This window comes from Erinaceus europaeus, chromosome 10, assembly GCF_950295315.1.
Source record: "Erinaceus europaeus chromosome 10, mEriEur2.1, whole genome shotgun sequence".
Taxonomy (NCBI): domain Eukaryota; kingdom Metazoa; phylum Chordata; class Mammalia; order Eulipotyphla; family Erinaceidae; genus Erinaceus; species Erinaceus europaeus.
The window spans coordinates 117,588,029-117,610,535 of record NC_080171.1 but is presented as its reverse complement, the minus strand read 5'-3'; the positions used below and the strand labels follow the sequence as shown (position 1 = coordinate 117,610,535).

Below are 22,507 nucleotides of genomic sequence, written 5' to 3'. Positions count from 1 at the left end.
ACAAGGGGGAAAAAAATGGAGAACAGTTTCACGGCAGCACTGAAGGTGTGCCTGGGGGTTTCTAAAGACGAGTTATGAATAAAGTGAGCGTGCTGGGTTTCCTCCAGCCACAACCACTGGCTCAAGAAGCAGTTCCAGAACAGGTGGAGACGTGCGTGTGTGTGTGTGTTTGTGTGTGTGCGCGTGTGTGTGTGTGTGTGTGTGTGTGTGTGTTTCAGGCTAGAAGAAAGTAAGAAGGTTGGGGGTCTACACAAAAAAATACCAGCAAAAATAACGCAATCTAGAATATATGTTGGGAAACAAGGTAATAAGTGAGGGTTTGGGAGGCAGGTTCAGAACAGGGGCAGGTGGTGGTACATCAAGGTAGCACATGCACAAGGACCTGAGTTCAAGCCCCCACGTGCTCCCCACCTGTGGGAGGAGAAGCTTCATGAGCCACGAAGCAGTGCAGTAAGTACCTCTCTCTTCCTCTCTATCTCCTCTATCCCCCTCTCAATTTCTTTCTAGCCTACTAAATTAAAGACCTCATGTTGAAGGCGAAGAATCCACGGCATTAGAGCGGGTGAGCTGGGTTGACAAGAAGGTCAAGTGGGTTGCTTGACGCTGACACCATGGAGGACGATCACCATCAGTCGTCACTAAGGTGGGATCCAGGGAGCAGGTGGCTGAACTGGCTGGAGGCAAGAAAACTGGGAGGCTGCCTGGTTGTTGTTACAGGATCCCTTTGCGAGGATGCTGAAATCATCAACCACCGTCGACCAGCCTATATTTCTGGCTGGTTCTGCTAGACTGTTGCTTTTCATTCAGGTGATCGATGGTTTGTCTGAGTCGTGTTTGTTTGACAGTAATTAGGGATGTCTGTTTTGCTCATTGACTAACCTGTAATTGTGCTCAGAGACAGAATGAACGGAGGAATGAATGCCAGGCCATCGATAAAATGGATTGTAAAGTCAGTGCTTATTATTTATTTATTTTTTTTTACGTGAATGAGAAAAGAAAACAAAAACTGTCTCCAAGAAGGAAAGCTGTGGCTCTTTCCCTATTGACTTATTCAATGTTGCACTCGCTGATGAATTGCCCAGGGCCTGACACACAAGTGTTGCAAGTACTTTGGCAGAATGAAGGAGAGCGCCGCCATCAGCACAGACGGCTGCGCCCCTCGCGGTCACGGCAGCCCTAGTCTTCTGCGCCTGCGCAGAGCCGCACGGAGCCACGTCCCAGCGGCTTCCGGTCTAGCTTCGCCTTTGTCGGATTGGGCCCTGCGGACCTCCGTACCGGCCGGGCCCTGGCGCCTGCGCTTCCGTCTCGGGGTGGTGGGGGGGTTAGTCCCACGCCTTCCTGTCCCGGCCGTCCCTCCACACAGCTGGGATCCGGCCGTGCAGATGGCGGCTCAGAAGATAAACGAGGGCCTAGAGCACATCGCCAAAGCCGAGAAGTAGTAAGTGAGACAGCGGCCGGCGGGCCCGTGCGGTGCAGGGTCCTCGCTCCGCCCCGACGTGGAGGTGGAAGCGGGGTGCGGAGTGAGCGAGAGCCCAGTCGGGCTCCGGGTGGGGGGGCTCGCGGGGAGCGACGTCCCAGGGGCCGGGCCACCGCGGCCGCCGCACGTCGGGAACCCCCTCCCACAGCGCAGGCCCCCTCCCCCTGCCCCCCGCTGGAGGTAGCCGGTCCTCGCGCGAGACTTGGGGGGGGGGGTCGATGGGGGCGGAGACTTCGCTGCTTCCGGTCTTTGCGGGCCTTCTTACCCTCTAACCTCTGCCCTCTGAACCCTGCCGGTGCCGAGCCCCGAGCCGGCTGGAGGCATCTCTGGTCCCGTGACAACCGGAAGTGAAAACGAAACGAACGGCCTCTGCGTCGTGGGGACAGAGGGAGCCTCCCGGAGGCCCGGCCGGCGGCGGTGTCCGCGGGTCCCGCCCCTGTGCAGAGGGGTCCGGAGGCCAGACGTGGAGCTGCCCCGTGACCCTGCCGCCCATCCCTCTCCGGGGGACTTGCTGTCTGTCCTGAGGGACCCAGCACACGCGTCCAGAAAGATGGCGTGCGCACCGGTGTCCGCGGCAGCGCCCCAGACCGCCGAGCCACCCGGGTGTCCCGGCGACAGGCGAGTGGCGGGGCGAGCGGTGGGCCAGGCGCACCGCGGAATATTACTCAGCTGTCAAAAATGGTGGCGCCCGCCTTCTTCACCTCACCCCGGATGGAGCTTGAAGGAATCGTGTGAAGTGAGATCGGCCAGAAAGAGAAGGACGGATACGCGAGGCGCAAACGCACAGGCTGGAATCTCAGCTGAGAAATGTCGGCGCACGGGGCGCGGTGAGCAAGGGCCCGGCGGAAGGACCCGGGTTCGAGCCCCGGCTCCCCACCTGCAGGGGAGTCGCTTCACAGGCGGTGAAGCAGGTCTGCAGGTGTCTGTCTTTCTCTCCCCCTCTCTGCCTTCCCCTCCTCTCTCCATTTCTCTCTGTCCTATCCAAGAACAACAACAGCTATAACAACAATAACAGTAACAACCACAACAAGGGCAACAAAAGGTTACAAATAGCCTCCAGGAGCGGTGGATTCCTAGTGTAGGCACCGAGCCCCCGTGATAGAGCGATGGAGGCAGAAAATAAAAAAAATTAAAAAATTGAGAGATGTAACAAGGGCAACAAAAAGGGGGAAAGAAAACTATTTAAAAAAAAGTTGAGCAATAACAGAAGGGGCAGCTGACGTGGTTTGGTGTCTTGCCTCTGGGGTGCGTGGGGTGGGGGGGTCCAGGTCGTGGAAGAGGCCGATGGGGGTTAGCGTGAGGCGGGAAACAGAAATGTTACAGATGTGTCTGTCAGCTACTGCCCTTTACTGTCTGCTGTGAATCACCAGCACCCTCCCCCAGTAAAGAAAAAAATACATACGGGGGGAGAGACCACCATCACCACCACCATCATCATCACCACCACCATCACCACCACCATCACCACCACCACCATCACCACCATCACCACCATCACCACCACCATCACCACCACCACCACCATCACCACCATCACCATCATCACCATCATCACCACCACCATCACCATCACCATCACCACCATCACCACCACCATCACCACCACCATCACCACCACCATCACCACCATCACCATCATCACCACCATCACCACCACCACCATCACCACCACCATCACCACCATCATCACCACCACCATCACCACCACCACCACCACCATCATCACCACCACCATCACCACCATCACCACCACCATCACCACCACCATCACCACCACCATCACCACCACCATCACCACCACCATCACCACCACCACCACCACCACCACCACCACCACCACCATCATCATCACCACCATCACCACCACCATCACCACCACCATCATCACCACCACCATCACCACCACCACCACCACCATCATCACCACCACCATCACCACCACCATCATCACCACCATCACCACCATCACCACCACCATCACCACCATCATCACCACCACCATCACCACCATCATCACCACCACCATCACCACCATCACTACCACCATCACCACCACCACTATCACCACCACCACTATCACCACCATCACTACCACCACCATCACCACCACCACTATCACCACCATCACTACCACCACCATCACCACCACCACCATCACCACCATCATCACCACCACCATCATCACCACCACCACCATCACCACCACCATCATCACCACCACCATCATCACCACCACCACCATCACCACCACCACTATCACCACCACCATCACTACCACCACCATCACCACCACCACTATCACCACCATCACTACCACCACCATCACCACCACCACCATCACCACCATCATCACCACCACCACCATCACCACCACCACCATCTCCACCACCACCATCACCACCACCACCATCACCACCACCACCATCTCCACCACCACCATCACCACCACCATCACTATCATCACCACCACCACCATCAGTACCATCACCACCACCATCATCACCACCACCATCATCACCACCACCATCACTATCATCACCACCACCATCACCATCGTCATCATCACCACCACCACCATCACCACCAGCACCTCTGGGAGCATAATGTCTCCTGCTGAGCACCACTGCTCTGGGAGACCCGCATGATCATGAAGAAGGCGCTGCAGGCTCGCCCTGAAAAACACTGGATTCTCTTCTTGTCATTTGTCCTTGAGCTCTAAGTGGGAGCAAGAGCTGTGATTCCTCCGCCCTTTTATGGCGTTCAGCCAGCGTCTGTGAGCACCTCGCAGTCTCTGTAGCAGAGCTGACCCCACCTGGCCCGTCTTCTGACAGTCCGCACCCCCCTGAACCCACTGAGCTTTTCTGCTCTGAGATGGGCCGCAATGCTCCTCACGTGGCCGTTTCCCATCCCTAACCCGAGGCCTTCACAGCCACTTGCCAGATAGAGAGCCTCATTTTTCCAACAAGAGGAAATGAATGGCGACCCCTGATCTCTAACCTTCTAGGACTGTGACCACTGCACGCAGTTACATTTGTGTCAGGCAGAAGAGAAAAGGCACTGGTGTTGGGGAAGTGGGAATGCTGGCAGGTCCCGCAAGCGGACGCTTAGAAAGCTGTCACTGTCCCTCTGCGCCAGCCACTGGGACTCCTTCCCCAAGAGCTTCGACTTCATAGGTGAGCAGAAAACTTAGAAATAAAAAAGAAGCCATTGGACTAGTGCTGAGACGCAGTGTGGGGCCTGCAGGAAGTTTCCCCAGATGCTCAGCGAGGAATTCCCATGCCTCACAGTCCAGCCCAGACCTGAACTTCTCAGGAGATGCCGGGACTCCACACACCAAGGACTTGGTTTCACTCGACTGCCTGCACCGGCTTTAGGACGCCAGTGGCAAAGGGAAAAAAGGAAGATTTGCCATCACAGAAGCCATTCTGATCTCTTGTTTTTATAGTGTCTTTATCTTTCTGATTGTCACACCAACTGTAGAGATTGTAATGAGCTTTTGGAGTAAGGATGGTGGGCTAGCCATTATCTTTTATTGCCTGTTTCCTCCGTTTCGTGAATTAGACAGCCTGGAATTTAAGGATTGTATTTTACGACATAATAAAACTCTTTGTTAAGCTTGAAAAATTTGCTTTAGATTTAAGTCTTGTAACAGTATATACACAAATGAAAAATAAGTTTAATTGGGGGGAAATGTGGCTTTTCAAAGTAAAGGCCTCTGGGCAGAACACACAGCTGTGACCAAAGGAGCGTGTGTTTCTGAGGGGGCCTGGGCATTCCTCACCTTTCAGTTAAGGTTCTTCTGCTGCACCCAAGCCCCTAATTCACTTGAGACTGTTATTATATATACAAGCTCCCACTGGTTGGATTGAATTTGGAATTTTAAGGGGGTATTATTTAGCAGTTCATTTAAGCGCCCAAGTTGGACAGTCCCTGAGCTAACTTAAATAATACGTTTGCAACTTTTAAAATACACTTTGGGGAAAGGATAAGTAAGGGCTCGAAATCGTTCTTTCATTTGATATCACGGAAGCCACCCTGATCTCTTGTTTTCATCATTTCTTTTATCTTTCTGGTTGTCATCCCTGCCCTGTGGTCATTTATTCTAATTCAGCCTTTTTTGCTGACTGCAGATGTTACCCCTTCTATCTGTCTGTAGTCTCTGGTCTTTCCGGCCTGTTTCTGCAGCCTCACCGGGAGATCTCTGAACTTTGGGATGGCATATGCTGACTCAGTTTGCATCTCCGGCTGCCTGAACTCCGGCCTCAGGAACCCATCTGCTTACTGGCCGTGCTTCCAGGGAGTGCAAGCTTTAACAGAGCCGCGGGGTGTGGGGTGTGCTCACAGTCTTGTTGATCCCATCCCATAGTGACTGACTTGTTCCATAAGGCTGGGACAGACTTAAGAACTTGTTTCGGGGGGGAGTCGGGCAGTAGCGCAGCGGGCTAAGTGCAGGTGGCGCAAAGCACAAGGACCGGCATAAGGATCCCCCGGCTCCCCACCTGCAGGGGAGTCGCTTCACAGGTGGTGAAGCAGGTCTGCAGGTGTCTGTCTTTCTCTCCCCGTCTTCCCCTCCCCTCTCCATTTCACTCTGTCCTATCCAACAATAACAATAGCTACAACAATAAAACAACAAGGGCAACAAAAAGGAATAAGTAAATAAATATTAAAAAAGAAGATATATTTATAAAAAAAATTGTTTCAAGTGTATTTCCAAGTAATAACTGATGCTGCCTTGTTTGGCTGTTATACAAGCATTTTGAAAGGAGGAAACCACATTTGTGACAGTGGGTGGGAAGGTGGCGAGGCTGTGTTTATTTGGAGTAAAATTTGGATTCAGAACATGTGCGGGATAGGAATTTTTTTGTCTGTTGATTCCCCCCACCCCACTTCCCTTAACTGTCTGCAAGGCCACTACATTAAAAAGATGGTTCTAACTTACAAATGCTCTGTATTAGTGACTTAATGTTCAATGTGTCTTTTCATTTTAGCCTGAAAACTGGTTTTTTAAAATGGAAGCCGGACTATGACAGTGCAGCCTCTGAATACGGAAAGGCAGGTATGTATGTTCAGCTGTAGCCCTGCGTCCACTGCTCTGCCCTGAGGGAGGCTGCTGGCTCACTCTCAACACTAAAAGGATCCTCAGCCCACACAGCCCTTGTGTTTCTTCCACTTGTATTTTCAGGCCTGTTAATAGTGGCTGAGTCAGTGGCACTGAGCCTCGACCCGATGACAGCAGCTGCAGGTGTTTCTTACCTGTCTAGTCTTGAGTTGCAGACAGTTGCACACAAAACCTCCAGTTTTGCCAGACTCTTCTGTTACCCTTACTGCATAAAGAATTTTCTTTTCCTTCCTTCCTTCCTTCCTTCCTTCCTTCCTTCCTTCCTTCCTTTATCTTTATTGTAAGCAGTTCTCTAATTGTCTTGGGCCCTTTGAACTGCATTCTGAGATAACACTGATAAACATATGAAATGCTACTCTGACTCTGTGTGTGTGTGTGTGTGTGTGTGTGTGTGTGTGTGCGCGCGCGCGCTGGGATATTTACCTATGCAATTCCACTGCTTCCGGTGAACTCTTTTTTTTTTTTCCCTCCTTTTAATTAAAGAGAGAGAGAAATGAGACAGGAGATCCCACCATTCACAAAAGTCCCCTGGTGCTGTGCAAGGTGCTTTCTTGTAGTGCTGGGGGCTGGACCCCTGGTCCTCAAACACCGCAGCGTGTGTACTCGGCTGGGTGAGCTGTTTCCTGACTCACACTATGTAGTTTTTTTTCAAACAGTTTTATCTGTATTTACGCAGAAAGCAATCAGAAATATGTAATGTAGGGAATCCACCAAAACGTAGCATTTTTAATAATGGGAAGATAGCTTTCAACTTCTTAGAAATTATTTTGGATATAAAATGTCATAATTTTAAAATTTGCTAGAGTTTTCAGTTTTGTTTGAGCAAGTGCCTGGTCACAATTATTAGGCTAACATAGAGACTACCTAGTTGATGCTTTTGACAAACTGTAGCTTTAGTGTATCCCCAAAGAAAGCAGGAATATTAAAACTAATCAGTGTAAAGTCAGATGTGTTTTCTAGATTGTGAAAGAAATGACAACAGATGATTTTTTAGCACTCCCAAATACTGAGTACATTTTTAAAAATTTTATTTATTTTTTCTTTTGTTGCCCTTGTTGTCTTTTTATTGTTATTGTAGTTATTATTGTTGTTATTGAGGTCATCATTGTTGGATAGAACAGAGAGAAATGGAGAGAGGAGGGGAAGACAGAGAGGGGGAGAGAAAGACAGACACCTCCAGACCTGCTTCACCGCCTGTGAAGCGACTCCCCTGCAGGAGGAGAGCCGGGGGCTGGAACCGGGATCCTTACGTCGGTCCTTGCGCTTTGCACCACCTATGCTTAACATGCTGCACTACCACCTGACTCCCAGGTCTTTAGTTTCAAAGTAATTTAGAATGTGAAATAAGATACCAAGTGAAGCGTACTGGTTTTTGTTGTTGTTGTTTGTTTTTTTACCATTTGTGAATCTGCTGATGTGAGATGCCTGTCTTTTGCGGCAGTTCCTGTTATGCAGGAATATGGTTTGACTGTAGGAGTTTTTCTTGAAGCATCAGTAGTATTGGAAAGATTTTCCTTTTTTTTTTGAGTGTAAGTACCATCTATTTATCGCTAGTTACCTATGCTTTTTTACACATAGACTTTTAAAAATACTTCCAAATGACTGGTAACCAAAACAGTTATAAGTATGTTGCTTTAAAAGAAAGTAGGACTTTATATAGTTTCATGACATTTTGAAGTTCCTTATTAAAAATAAGTGTATTTTAATACTTCACAACAATACAGTTTTGGTAATGACTCATTTGAGATCTTTTCCATGATAAAAAAAAAAATACTACTTGTTCTGTTTCAGCTGTTGCTTTTAAAAATGCCAAACAGTTTGAACAAGCAAAAGATGCCTGCCTGAGAGAAGCCGCTGCCCATGAAAACAACAGGGCGTATCTTTTTCAGCCTCTACAAAGGAATTCAACAATTACTGCCTTTAGTAGAAACTTATACTTTTTGCTTGTTACAATGTGCTGAATGATGAGTATGATGGTATTAAATTATGAAGTAAGTATGGGGGGAAATTTCTGCATTTTTAAACTCTAAGCACTTATAGAAACTTCTGATAAGACAGTCCACACTTTGGCTGAGCTGCATTTGAGTATTGCTATTGCTTTTGCATTTATTTGATGTTGCTTCTTACTTGGAATGATAGGAGGGAAATCCTTAAATAGACACTGAAGAAAACAGTAGGATAAGTATTAAATAATAAGTATTAAAGATATATACACTGCTTTGTGAATATCTAAAGATAGTCTTTAGGCCTTTGAAATAAGATTTATGAGTAACTTAGAGTATTAAGCCCTGGTACATGTTAAACATCATTAGTTAGAAAATTTAAAGTGTTGGGGGCCAATTAGCAGTGTTCCTGGTTAAGTGCACACATAGCGCACAAGGATGCAGGTTCAAGCCCCCTGGTCCCCACCTGCAGGGGGAAAGCTTCACAACTGGTGAAGCAAGGCTGCAGGTGTCTCTATGTTTCTCTCCTTCTATTTCCCCCTCCCCTCTCAGTTTCTCTTTGTCTCTATCCAGTAATAAAAATAAAGAAAAACTTTTTTAAAAAAAGTTTAAAGTTTGTATTTTCTCACTTGGACATTATTGTTATGACCTCTCATTTTAGTCAGATCTTCAGATAATTACACAATCAAAATAGCTGTGTATCTATTTGGTATTGTAGAGTCTGAAGAGACATCACTCACTAGCCATTAAATTATTTCTTCTTGTGCTGCTTTAGTGCACATGCTGAAATTGGAACTTTGTGGCAGAGATTAGTGTGGTCTCTGCTCAAGGATGACACACATGGTTACGCGCACATGGCGCAAAGCACATGGATCGACATCAGGATCCTAGTTTGAGCCCCCGGCTCCCCACCTGCAGGGGAGTTGCTTCACAAGCGGTGAAGCAGGTGTGCAGGTGTCTGTCTTTCTCTCCCCCTCTCTGTCTTCCTCTCTCCATTTCTCTCTGTCCTATCCAACAACAACAGTATCAATAACCACAACAATGTTAAACAACAAGGGCAACAAAAGGGAAAATAAATAAATAAATATTAAAAAAAAAAGGATGACATGCACATTCAGGAAGCATTATGTCTCAACCCGGTTCTTCTTTACCTGTCTCTAGGACTTGTCTCCTGGAACCATTTGGTGTAGTGGTTTTAGTTAGACTTCGTCATTTACTAGCTTAGCTTTGTCTTTTAGTAGCAAGTTTTAAAGAATTGTTTTCCTTAATTTTATCTTTGTTACCTCCATTCAGACTCTTTCATGCTGCCAAGTAAGTAAATACTCGGTATGTTTTTATATATTTGTAAATTGTTATGTTCTTTAAATACTGATTTTTTTCCCCTATAATTGAACACATTTTTCCAAAGTTACAAATTTGTAAGTAGTGAATTATTATACTGATTTAAATCATCTCTGTTCATTTCAGTTTTCACATGAATCAGTTCACTCCTAAGATGCCATAGTGACTGATGAAATTCACCATCATAGTCCTAGGATAATTCTGTGTAATAATCTATGATAAAATCAGAATCTCTGCTTCCTTCCTTTCTTGACGGTGACAGTACCTGTGGACAGAAGTAAACTGTTTCCTCCCTATTTGGAATATACTTGTTTCAAAACTTGGAATTAGACTTTTCAAATAGAAAATCATTCAGTCTTTTTGATTTTCACTTATTTTTGTATCTGTAATACACAATCCCTTTAACTAGGCTATCTGCTTTTCTCCCAAAAAAATAATAGGTAGAAAAAAATGGTTCTGCAGTCAACAAGCCTGATAAAATATATGGCATGAGCCAGTCTCAATGGAAAGAGCTTCCCTTATCTATGGTTGAATGTTTGTTCTCCCCACCCCATCTAACTCTCATCAGAGAAATTCCGTTCTCTTTGCAGGGCTTATGAGCAAGCTGGCATGATGTTGAAGGTTAGTACTATGCCGTGGCGTCTGTGAAGGTAAAAGCAATGGGCTGCACAGTGTTGAAGTCAGAATGTGCTGTAGTCAAAGACTGTCCGTGCTGTCAGGCACGAGGTGCTAGTTTCTTGCACCAAGTTTAAAAACTTCGGAGGTTAAAAGGCTTAACGTTCTCATGAAGATTTTTTTCTTTTTAATTTTAATTATCTTTATTCATTGGGTAGAAATAGCCAGAAATTGAGAAAGTAGGGGAAAGTAAAGAAGGAGAGAGAATGAGAGACACCTGCCAGTCATGTTTCACTACTCGCAAAGCTTTCCCCTTGCAAGTGGGGACTAGGGTCACGAACCTGGGTCCTCGTGAAGATTTTCTAACATCATTGTCATTGACACTCCTTTATACTATGTGTCATGGAGCTTAAGAATTGTGTAAGGCATGAGATGCTAATTCCATGCGCAAAATAATGCTAGATGACTCCGTAGGGAACACTATATACCTTAAGATGGGGAGTTTTAAGCCTGGCCCCCTCTGCATGGCAGGAAACTTGGTGCACAGGCCTTGTACATCCTAGGAGTTCAGTGAGTGTTTAAAGTATTTGCAAGTACTAGAAAACAGTAATGAACAAAGTCTTTTTTGGTTTCTTCCCCTGAAACTATGTAACATGACAATGAACTGTAGAAATTAGTTCGGTTTGGGCTTATCTAAATAAACTTGATGGCGAAATGGTTCTGTGAAGAAGGCGTGTATGTGTGTGTGTGTGTGTGTTGTTATTTACGTGCATGAATTGGAATAAAATCATAGAGCCTAAGATTTCTGAATCTGTTTGAAGTCATACATGTGCTGATTAATCTGTGCTGTATCTTTTGCCAAAAGGAGCTGCAGAGGCTGCCAGAGGCCATCCACCTCATTGAGAAAGCCAGCATGATGTATCTGGAGAACGGCACCCCTGACACGGCCGCCATGGCGCTGGAACGAGCTGGAAAGTGAGTGTGCGGCGTCCTGCGCCAACGGGGAAGCCCCTGCTTTCTTAATCTAACCAATGCCTGTTGGAAATGGGAAGAAAAGCCCATTTCCCAAGAAAGCCAGACTCTCTCATCTAATTTAGGCTAATAGAAAATGTGAATCCTGAGAAGGCCGTGCAGCTATATCAGCAGACAGCCAATGTGTTTGAGGTAAGTTTGAATTTTAGTTCTCCTTAAGTATTTAAAACTTCAGAATGAGAACAGACTTAAAAATAGAATTGTAGGGAGTCGAGCAGCAGCGGGTTAAGCGCAGGTGGCGCAAAGCACAAGGACCCGGTTCAAGCCCCCGGCTCCCCACCTGCAGGGGAGTCACTTCACAAGTGGTGAAGCAGGTCTGCAGGTGTCTGTCTTTCTCTCCCCCTCTCTGTCTTCCCTCCTCTCTCCATTTCTCTCTGTTGTATCCAACAACAACGATAATAACTACAACAGTAAAACAAGGGCAACAAAAGGGAATAAATATTTTAAAAATTTTAAAAAATAGAATTGTAGTGGGGATTTTAAATAATTTTCTGTGTGTTCACAACTGCATTCTGTCCTTTTTTCGGTGTCCCCCTCCTTAACTCTTCTCCATCCTCCAGACAAGTACTAATTACTTTATTGATCAAATAAATGTGGTGGGATATCCAAGAGTAGTCAACACTTCCTTTATGATGATGATTATGATTATTAATTTATTTTCAGAATGAGGAACGCTTACAACAAGCCGTTGAGTTACTAGGAAAAGCATCCAGGCTCTTGGTGCGAGGACGCAGGTTAGTTTTCTAGAGCTGTGTTCATGTGTATCCAACTGGAGATGTTAAGCAATTTGGGGCATAGCTTGTTAATCTTTTTGATGCAGGGCAGTAACACTTTTTATGTTTCCAAAGGTAAATCAGTAAAATTGAGTGGTCCGGGAGGTGGTACGGTGATAAGGTTTTGGACTCTCAAGCACAAGGTCCCGATTTCGATCCCCGGCAGGCAGCACATGTACCAGAGTGATGTCTGGTTCTTTCTCCTCCTGTCTTTCTCATGAATGAATAAAGTCTTTAAAAATAAAATAAAATTGAATTTAAAAAGGAAAAGTCATTATCTCCCAGATGGGCTATTCAATGAGATAATCAAAGATTCCATTTTTTTTTTCTCAGTGTAATTTCAAAATTTGTCATGTATTGCTGGCCAACCCCTGGCTCACCTGCATAAGAGAATGAGATAGAGATAGACAGACAGACAGGCAGACAGACAGACAGATAGGTAGAGTGCGCCCACATGTGCACAGTTTTCTTGTTCTGTGACTTGGTCAGATTACTGTGCCTCCCTCAGGAAAAATGTGCCAATAAGCCTAAGTGCCAAGAGATGCTAATTGCCGCACCATAAGAACTGGTAGGCAACCCAGGAGAAGGCGCTGCGAATAAGCTTTGGACTCCCAGCATGAGATCCCAGGTTCCATTACCAGCATCACTTGTACCAAAATGATGTTGTTGTTTTCTTCTCACTCATCCTTCATTAAGAAATAGATCTTGGAAGCCGGGCAGTAGCGCTGCGGATTAAGCGCACATAGCACAAAGCACAAGGACTGGCGTAAGGATCCCGGTTCGATCCCCCGGCTCCCCACCTGCAGGGGAGTCGCTTCACAGGTGGTGAAGCAGGTCTGCAGGTGTCTGTCTTTCTCTCCTGCTCTCTGTCTTCCCCTCCTCTCTCCATTTCTCTCTGTCCTGTCCAACAATGAATAATATAACAATAATAACCACAACCATAAAAAACAACAAGGCCAACAAAAGGGAATAAATAAATAAATATATATATTTTTTTTTAAAGGAAGAAATAGATCTTTACCAGGGGTGGCTGTTGTTAGGAGAATGGGGCCACAGAACCGTGGTGGTGGGTGTGGTGTGGAGCCCTGCCTTGTAGTCTTGTAAACCACATTCAATCACTAATAATTTCTTTTTAATCATTACAAGATGTTGACAGGCTCTTGACAACCAGATAATGCCATCAAGTCGTTAATAGCCTTCAACTAGGTGGCCTGAGGTATAACACCTGAACCAGGAAATTAGGGTCCTATTCACCTCCCCCCACCTTTTTATTTTATTTTTTTTACTTCACCTTCACTTAAATTTAGTGACTAACTTAAAATCTAGTAAATAATTTCTCTCATTAATAAAATTCTGTCTGTCAGGATCTTATTTGACAGCATTTAAGATAGACATCCTTGGGGCTCCATGGTGGTACACCGAGTCGAGCTTGTTGGTGACCATACACAAGGACCTAGGTTCAAGCCCCTGGTCCCCACCTGCAGGTGGAAGGAGCTTCACAAGTGGTGGAGCAACAGTGCAGGCGCCTGTCGTCTCTGACGCTTTATAAAGTGTCACCGGGAGTGGCGAAGTCTTCCTGCAGATGTCGTGCTTGCGTGCGTGTTATAAAAGTAGTTAAAGAAAAATGCAGAGTGCCAGTTTGACCTTTCTGATTTGAGTCCTCGCCACACGCTGTCTATATTCTACAGAGCAGACCGCACACCCCGTCGGCCAGCTGGGATGAGAGGAACGATGCAAACTGCAAAACTCGCCCGTCCCGGGTTAAAGGCGGGGCCGGTACAAGAATCCCGACACCTAGAGTGGCCTTCCCGCTCTCAGTGAGATGAGGGCCCGCTTCAGTTGGGACTGGGCTCAGGGAGCTAAATAAGAAAGAGGGTAGGGCCCTGGAGGCTTTGCGGGATTTATTTATTTATTTTTTGGCAATCCCTTTTTTAAATTTTATTTTATTTATTCCCTTTTGTTGCCCTTGTTATTTTATTGTTGTAGTTATTATTATTGTTGTTGTCGTCGTTGGATAGGACAGAGAGAAATGGAGAGAGGAGGGGAAGACAGAGAGGAGGAGAGAAAGACAGACACCTGCAGACCTGCTTCACCGCCTGGGAAGCGACTCCCCTGCAGGTGGGGAGCCGGGGCTCGAACCGGGATCCTTATGCTTTGCGCCACCTGCGCTTAACCTGCTGCGCTACAGCCCGACTCCCTGGCGATCCCTTTTCTTTTCATTTTACCATATGAGATGACAAGGGGGGAAGGAAGTGAGAGAAGTGAAAAAGGCTGTGTGATAAAGAGCAAAGGTAGTGGGACTGACCCTACCAGCCACGGTCCACTGGCATTGCCAGAGGAAGCTTGCAGGGTGTGGTTGGCACTCACTAATGAATCAAAGCTCCACTGCAGTGAGCATTTCCTAAGCTTGTCTGTCTGATGCCTCCAAGGGCGAGTCAGAGCCCGTGAAGTCAAGGGGGGCTAACAGTTTCGGTGTCATCTTTCTTTCTCAAAAGCCACTACTATCTAATACTTTGCAAAAGTTGCCTGTGCTGTAGGTTGAGACTTACCTAGGCTTGTATATTTCTCTGTTTTGTCTTTAGGTTTGACGAGGCAGCACTGTCTATTCAGAAAGAGAAAAAAATTTATAAGGAAATTGAGAACTATCCAACTTGCTATAAGGTATTTTTTTTTTGAAAGTGCTTATTTTGGTTTGACACTAGCTACCATTTTCTTATTGGTATGCACATGTCCCCTCAGATGAATTTACAATGGTGTGTTTCTGTTTCTGTGTGCATATGTATTTATGTTTAAAATGATTTTTTAATTATTTTTATTTATTGGATAGAGTCGGTCAGAAATTGAGAGGGGAAGGAGAGAGAGAGAGAGAGAGGGAGAGACAGAGAGATACCTGCAGCCCTGCTTCACCATTTGCAAAGCTTTCCCACTCCGGGTGGGGACCAGGGGCTTGAACCTGGGTCCTTGTGCATTGTAACATGTACACCAGGTACACCACCACCTGGCCCCTGTTCAAACCTCTGTCTTGGGCCAAATTGTAATGTGCCCTCTAAAGCCTGTCCTTCCTGCTGGGATGATAACCAAAACCTCATTGCCCACCATGTGAGAGAGAGAAGGCAGATCACCACTGAACTTGGTGCCTCAGGGATGTAAGTCTTGCACTATATCCTTTGAGCTGTATTTAAAAGAAGTCTTTAAGATGTCAGGAAGATCTCTTTCCTGTTTTGCTGTATGTGCTTGAACCCAGACTCCATCACACTGGTGTGTGAGGTGGTATCTTTCCCTCTGTTTCTGTGTTTCTGTCTGAAAAAGGCAGCTGGGAAAAGCAAAATCCTGGCCAGGGGATAGAGAAATGGTGGCTTCATTGCAAGTCTTTGCTAGAATGTGGTCCCCAGGCTACAGCCACGTCAGGACTACCAAGGAGCTTGCTAGAATCTCAGTCTTGCCTTGGACCTGATAAGGCCAAGTCTTCATTTTAAATGAGACCCACAGTGGTTTGTGTGCACATGAGGAGTGAGTGGCACATGCACTGCTCCAGGATATTTTCCCCCAGGTGTCTTCACTTCAGAGTTAGAAATTATTTGTATGCGCAAACTTAGACTGCAGGTTAAATGACAGATGTCAGGATATTGGTGTCCTCAAATAAGATACTTAACTGGAACCTTATTCATCTCTTGTCTCAGAAAACAATTGCTCAAGTCTTAGTTCATCTCCACAGAAATGACTACGTGGCTGCAGAGAGGTGTGTCAGGGAAAGCTACAGGTAAGATGCTAACAGTGCTGACTTCAGCAACTAACAGTTTACGCCTTTAGTCTAGGATTCCTGTCCTGATGGTGACACCTTTTAAAATAAATTAACAGGAATGACAGTGCTTGATTACCCTTTCAACTTAAACAGCAGGGTTCTTACAAGTTTGTGTTCTTTTCTGTGTTTTTCTCCTGGATGTTTTTGGAGTGAATGGCTTGAATGATGTTGTTATATTTACTTTTGAAGAAAAAGAAAAGAAGCAATTACCGAAGCCAGACCTCCGGCCTTCTGTGCCGTATAGAGCTCTTTGGTCCAGACTCCCAGTGGGATCAAGAATAGGGAAGCTTCCAGCGGAGGGGATGGGATGTGGCACTCTGGTGGCGGGAATTCTGTGAATTGTACCCCTCTTATCCCACATTCTTGTCTGTCAGTATGAAATCAAGAGAAGCTGAAAAATAAGAAAACACAAAGCAGAACTTGGACTGGAGTCAAAGACTGGGTGTGGGGGGTTCAGGTGCTGGGACATGGTGGCAGAGGAGGACCTAGTGGGGGCTGAACTGTTAGGTGGGAAACTGGGGAATGTTACACATGGACAAAGTACTGTATTTTACTGTTGAGTGTAAACCATTAATCCCCAGTAAAGAGACAAAGGAAAGAAAAAGAAAAGTGAAAATCTTCGGATTCTATGTTACAGAATGTTCAGAGTGAGGGATTTTCTTGTTTGAGACATTTTACATGCATAATCTTAGTCTAGACATGGACTTTTGGCACTGTAGACGGTTCCTTATGTGGGGCCTGTGCTTTGTCCTCAAAGGCACCTGCCCACATCCCTGGCCCCTCTTCTTCCTGACCATTTTGTCAGACAGCATCCCCAGAAGCAAAGCCATCCATGGTTAACAAGCATTCTGTTGTGGTCCGGGAGGTGGCGTAGTGGATACAGCTTCTGACTCTCAAGCATGAGGTCCTGAGTTCAACCCCTGGCAGCACATGTACCAGAGTGATGTCTGGCTCTTTATCTCTCCTATGTTTCTCATAAGTAAATACATAAATAAGTAGATGCTAAAAAAAAAAAAGCAGAGCAGCCTTCTGTGAAGAGAGCAGCTGGAGATGTGTGACTCTGTTTGGCATAGCATTCCAGGCTTCAACGGGAGTGAGGACTGTGCCGCTCTAGAACAGCTGCTCGAGGGCTACGACCAGCAAGACCAGGATCAAGTGTCAGAGGTCTGCAACTCCCCTCTCTTCAAGTACATGGACAACGATGTGAGTGGCCTTCTCATTACTGTTATTCAAAGATGGACTCATTTTTTAAAATTATCCTTATCTGAGACAACTGGAGAGGGGGTGAGAGAGAGAGAGAGAGAGAGAGAGAGAGAGACCTGTAGCCCTGCTTAGCCGCTCGTGAAGCTTTCCCCCTGCGGTGGGGACCAGGGACTTGAACCTGGGTCCTTGTGCACTGTAACGTGCGCTCAGCCAGGTGCGCCACCATCCGGCCCCCATTTGTTTTTTAATGAGGGAAGAACCAGAGCATCACACTGATGCAGGAGATCCCAGGCCTTGAACAGGGAGTCTCACTCACATCTGTGTGTGCAGTACCTTAACCATTGCTTCATCTCCTGAGCCTCTATGTAAGTGACCCTTGGTTTTCTTCTTAAAGGAAAGAAACTCTTGATAAGATTATTTTTCTTTCACGGGTTTGTAAAATTTTTTCTCCTTTTTTTTTTTTTTCACTGCTCAAAAAAGAGCTTGGCACTGGTGACAGATCTCACAAAACTTTAGATTTTTTAGCTGTCCGCCTTATGTATTTCCAGCCGTTTATCTACTAACTTGTGTGTGCCTTTTGTACTTCGGTCCTGATTCTCAGCTTCTCTTTGTATCTTGATGGTCTCTCTCTGCTTTGCTCTTACTTCCCTAACTTGTAATTGATTTTAAACAATTTTCTGAGAGGGAGATCAGAGTTCCAGCCAGTTCTCTGCCGGGAACAGAACCCGCTTTCTTTTCCACCTAAGTGAGAGTATTGGTCTCCACTGAGTATAGCTGTACAATCTGCCTTTCGTCAGGGACTGTTTTTGAGACCCGACCTCTTGAGAGCCTGCTTTGTCGTTGACAGTATGCTAAGCTGGGCCTGAGTCTGGCGGTTCCAGGCGGGGGGATCAAGAAGAAACCGGCAACAGCTCCACCAGCCAAGTCTGAAGGCTCTGCTGCTGCTCCCACAGAGGAAGAGGAAGATGAGTATGCCGGCGGGCTGTGCTAGGATGACATCCCTCTCAGCCTGCACGGACCTCAGCTTCTCCAAGGGCATCCAGACACCATCACGCCATCATCTGGAATGTTGAGAAGACTTAAATTTGAGTTTGCGTCCGTCCAGATTACCCACTCGCTGTAAAGCCGCGTCTCCCCCTCTCATCACATGGTCTGCCCCCAGACACCGGCAGGTGCAGACAGAAGCATCCCCGCCACATTTTAACACAGCTGACGATTGTGGCTCTGTAAGCCGTTGTGCCCAGCTGCATTTTAGACGGGATATGTACATCTCATTCTAAGCAGACACACAGTCTTTGGAGTTTCTGTGGTTTTATGTATGAAGAATCGTTTACATTTTATTTAAAATCGCTGCTCAAAGTGAAGTTTACTGGCTAAACGTAATAGCGATTTAAAGATTTGTTTTGAAAAAGACCACTTCCACCTCCACCAGGATATCAGAGATGTAAATTGCTAAAAATCTCCTCAAAAGTGCGATTGGGACAGGAACCTAATTTGAGTTTTATAATACTGACTTTAATCCATAAAAGGTCCATTTAAAGTCTTATGTATTAGTTTGAAAATTTTAATTTTTATGAAGTGATTCTGTAAATATCTTCAGTTTTTTCTGAAGTATGGATTTTTTTTTTTAATGTAAAAGAAGAGAAAGGGTAGAGGAGATAGCTCGTTATGCAGAAGACTTTTACGCCAAGGCTGTGAAGTCCTGAGTTCAGCCCCCCGCACTACACCACTACCTTAAGCCAAAAGGTAAGCAGTGCTCTGGTGAACTGCTAATAATAATTATAAATAGAGGTGTTTATTTTTTTTTGTCTTGTTTTTAAATACATTTACTATCTCCAACCTATTTTGTTTTTAGTGAATGTGAAGTAATCAGACCTTTTTTTACATGTCTTCACAAAAAGGTAGTATCTCTGTCAGAGTATGAGATTTATATTTCTTCCTTCCCAAATAAGTTTTTGATTCATTAAGAGTTGTAACTGGACAGTAACTTGGCATGTGAAAAGCAGTTTAGAACAGAAATTTCGCTCACAGAGTGGTTTCTGAGTGGCATGCAGTCAAAGTACTAGGCTGCCAGTATATTCCATTCTCTATAGGTATTTTCTTGTTTGCGTATGTTTGAAGCTTTCCTTTTTATCCTTGTGACTCAGCCCTGCCCCCCAGGCAGTTCATCGGAAAGAGGCCCCCAACACCAGCACTGCCGACACAGGCAGGTGCCCCCCAGAGTGGCTTCTTGCTTGTCCAGCACCCGTCTCGACCTTTTCACAGCACTCTACCTTCTGTGAAGTTGTGCTGGGTTTCCTGAAATTGTTGTGGTAGACTTGAGGGGGTTTAATCACAGCTGGCTCCCTGGGAAATCTTAAGCCAGATAAATTAACATCCCTGTTCAGCAGATGTACGTGGCTGGGTAAATGTTAGGGTGGAAATCCTTTTTTGAAGGTCTGGTTCAGAACACTAAAAAAAAATACTTTTGATTCATTCAGTTACTTGCAGCTTAGTTTTCAAAAACTGTCTTTAAACTGACTTTGTACAGTCTGAGTAGAGCTGTATTTAGGCGGTTGTACTCAAGCGTTAAACAGTAATTTTTTGCTAATTTGTTCACACTGCAGTTACACCTTTTAAACCCTGTGAGAAAATTGAGGAGTCTAATAGTAATGCTCATTTGAGGTAACTAGTCATTTGAACAGATTTGGCAATACGTAAGATATCTTAAACCATCTGTTTACAGTCTTGGATTCTTTTTTTAATCTTCTGTATTACAAAATTAGAGTATGGTTCAGAGCCCTGAGTCTCAGAAAAGCTTCATGGAAGACCGCTGTCTGCACCGCCCCCGTCCACATCCAGTATGCAGGGTTTGTGAGAGTATTTCTTGGTGTCAGGACCATCCTAGTACAGAATATTGATCCCACCGTTCTGCATCTTATTTCTCTACTTAAGTCTTTTATTTTGAGAGTATGGTTGGAAGTGGAAAACTTGGAGTTTACAACAGAGAAATAATACTTTCCAGATCTCATGTTACCACTTATACCAGAGTGGAAGCCTGCATGATTATGTCCCGAATTTAATACTCAATATTCTGTTATGTTGTATGTGAACTCAAAATATATTTAATATATTGAATTTAATTGTAAATATTCAGAGAATGGTATCTGTGTACAGTATCCGTGATTTATTTTCCCCATCTTGTTGATGAGTACGATATTAAATGTGTTATGGAAAATGTAAATTATTGCTCTCTAGGGAGGTAATTGTGAAAATAAAATCTGTAGCCACACAGTATGGTTCTTTTTATTCTGTTGTGCTCCCCCCCCACTCCAAGGATGCATTGCATTGTCATTACCGTATGATTTCTGTTGTATTCAAAAAGAAGATACTCAGGTGACCAGCAGGCATTTGAAAAGATACTCAAATTCATTGGTTATTAAGAAAAATAAATAAAATGGACATTAGAAAGTGTCTTGAGAGAAAAAGGGGATTGAGACAGTTTTGAAAAAGGAAAGGATACCACTTCCAGTTGAGTGTTTTCTTTACTTATTATTGGATAGAGACAGAGATTGAGGAGAGAGAGAGACAGAAAGGGAGAGAGACAGAAGCTTTGTGAAGCTTTCCCCCTGCAGATGGGGACCAGGGGCTTGAACTTGGGTCCTTGTGCACTGTAATGTGTGTGCTTAACCCCATTTGAGTATTATCACCACACAGTTGACTTTTTGTCAACATGATTTTTAATTTTTTTTTTCTTTTTTTACTTCTTTATTGGGGGATTAATGGTTTACGATCGACGATTTATTTTTTTTTTAAATCAAAGGTATTTTTTACTCATTTTTGTGAGAGAGAAGAAGCACCATGGTGTCCAGGATCAAACTTAGGACCGCAGGTATGCAAGTTCTGGGCTCATCCCACTAGTCAGGGCCCCTACCTTTGAGTTATTGCTATTTCTGCCCTCCAAAGTTACCACTAGGGTTGCATTAAGAATCTGCTGCTCCCGGTGACCTTTTTTTTTTTTTTCCTTCCTATTTTTTTTTCTTAAGTGAAATTGAGAGGGACGAGAGAGAGACACCTGCAGACCTGCTTTACTGCTTGTGAAGCACCCTGCTGCAGGTGGGTGAGATTCTTATTTTTATACCTTCACAGGGTTGCTTAATTTAGCCAATTACAGATTTGCTATCTTAGGGGTAAAATGCTGTTGGAACCACGACACAGTTAACAGTTTAGGAAACTGAATGCAGACCCTAACACTTCACTGTGGTTCTCCACCGACCACCGTGAACAAACGATATGTCCTTACTTGGGCTCTCGTGCTACATTGACGGGAAATATCAAACCTGGAGGGCAGGTCGGTAGCACGAGTTAAGTGCACATGGCACTAAGCACAAGGACCTGTGTAAGGATCCCGGTTCAAACCCCTGGCTCCTCACCTGCGGAGGCGGGGGGGGGGGGGGGAGGACGTTTCACAAGCAGTGAAGCAGGTTTGTAGGTGTCTCACCCTGTCTATCTTCCCCTCTCTCCATTTCTCTCCTATCCAGTAACAGCAACAGCAGTGGCAATAATAACAATAAAAACAAGGCCAACAAAAATGGGGAAAAAAATGGCCTCCAGGAGCAGTAGATTTGTGGTGCAGGCACCAAATCCAACGATAACCCTGGAGGCAAAAAGAAAAGAAAAGAAAATATCAAAACTTACTGTGAACTATGCAACACAGCACATATCCTCTTGGTGTTTAAAAATTTATTCCTATGCATGTTTTTTTTCTTTTTTTTATTGCCAGCAGTATTATTACTGGGACACCGTACTTGCTTTATGAATCCACCACTGCTGGTGGCAATTTTTTTCCTTTCATTTCTTCCCTTTGTTGACAGAGACAAAGGGAAGGGGAGATAGGACAAGAGAAAGAGAAACACCCACAGCAGTGCTGGACTGCTCATGCAGCAACTCCAGTGCAGGTGGGGACTGGAGACTTGAACCTATGTCCTTGTGCCTGGTAATATGTGCACTTTACGAGTGCACCAGCACCTGGGCCCTATGCGTATTGTTTTTAATAGCTTCTTTGCGCATTTTTAAAAATTTATTTGTTTACCCTTTTGTTGCCCTTGTCTTTTTATTGTTGTAGTTATTGTTGTTATTGATGTCGTTGTTGGATAGGACAGAGAGAAATGGAGAGAAGAGGGGAAGACACAGAGGGGGAGAGAAAGACAGACACCTGCAGAC

The 22,507-nt window shown here is 45.3% G+C and overlaps 1 protein-coding gene across 1 annotated transcript; it reads left to right on the top strand.

The window, feature by feature from the left end:
- The first annotated feature begins 1,288 nt into the window (after nucleotides 1-1,288).
- NAPG (NSF attachment protein gamma) lies at nucleotides 1,289-20,574 on the top strand. Its single transcript, XM_060200669.1, has 12 exons — nucleotides 1,289-1,438; nucleotides 6,466-6,533; nucleotides 8,388-8,472; nucleotides 9,833-9,850; nucleotides 10,471-10,501; nucleotides 11,361-11,470; nucleotides 11,593-11,659; nucleotides 12,191-12,261; nucleotides 14,883-14,961; nucleotides 15,981-16,060; nucleotides 17,176-17,305; nucleotides 18,153-20,574. Exons 1-12 carry the CDS (start codon nucleotides 1,383-1,385, stop codon nucleotides 18,294-18,296), a joined length of 939 nt encoding a protein of 312 aa, XP_060056652.1. The 5' UTR covers nucleotides 1,289-1,382; the 3' UTR covers nucleotides 18,297-20,574.
- Nucleotides 20,575-22,507: the final 1,933 nt, after the last annotated feature.

What these genes read in the sequence shown, in the direction of transcription:
- NAPG (XM_060200669.1), top strand. Translation starts at nt 1,383, where the DNA reads ATGGCGGCTCAGAAGATAAACGAGGGCCTAGAGCACATCGCCAAAGCC. An exon ending in GCGCTGGAACGAGCTGGAAA is followed by an intron (nt 11,471 to 11,592) that starts GTGAGTGTGCGG and finishes CATCTAATTTAG; the next exon opens with GCTAATAGAAAATGTGAATC. An exon ending in CTCTTGGTGCGAGGACGCAG is followed by an intron (nt 12,262 to 14,882) that starts GTTAGTTTTCTA and finishes TTTTGTCTTTAG; the next exon opens with GTTTGACGAGGCAGCACTGT.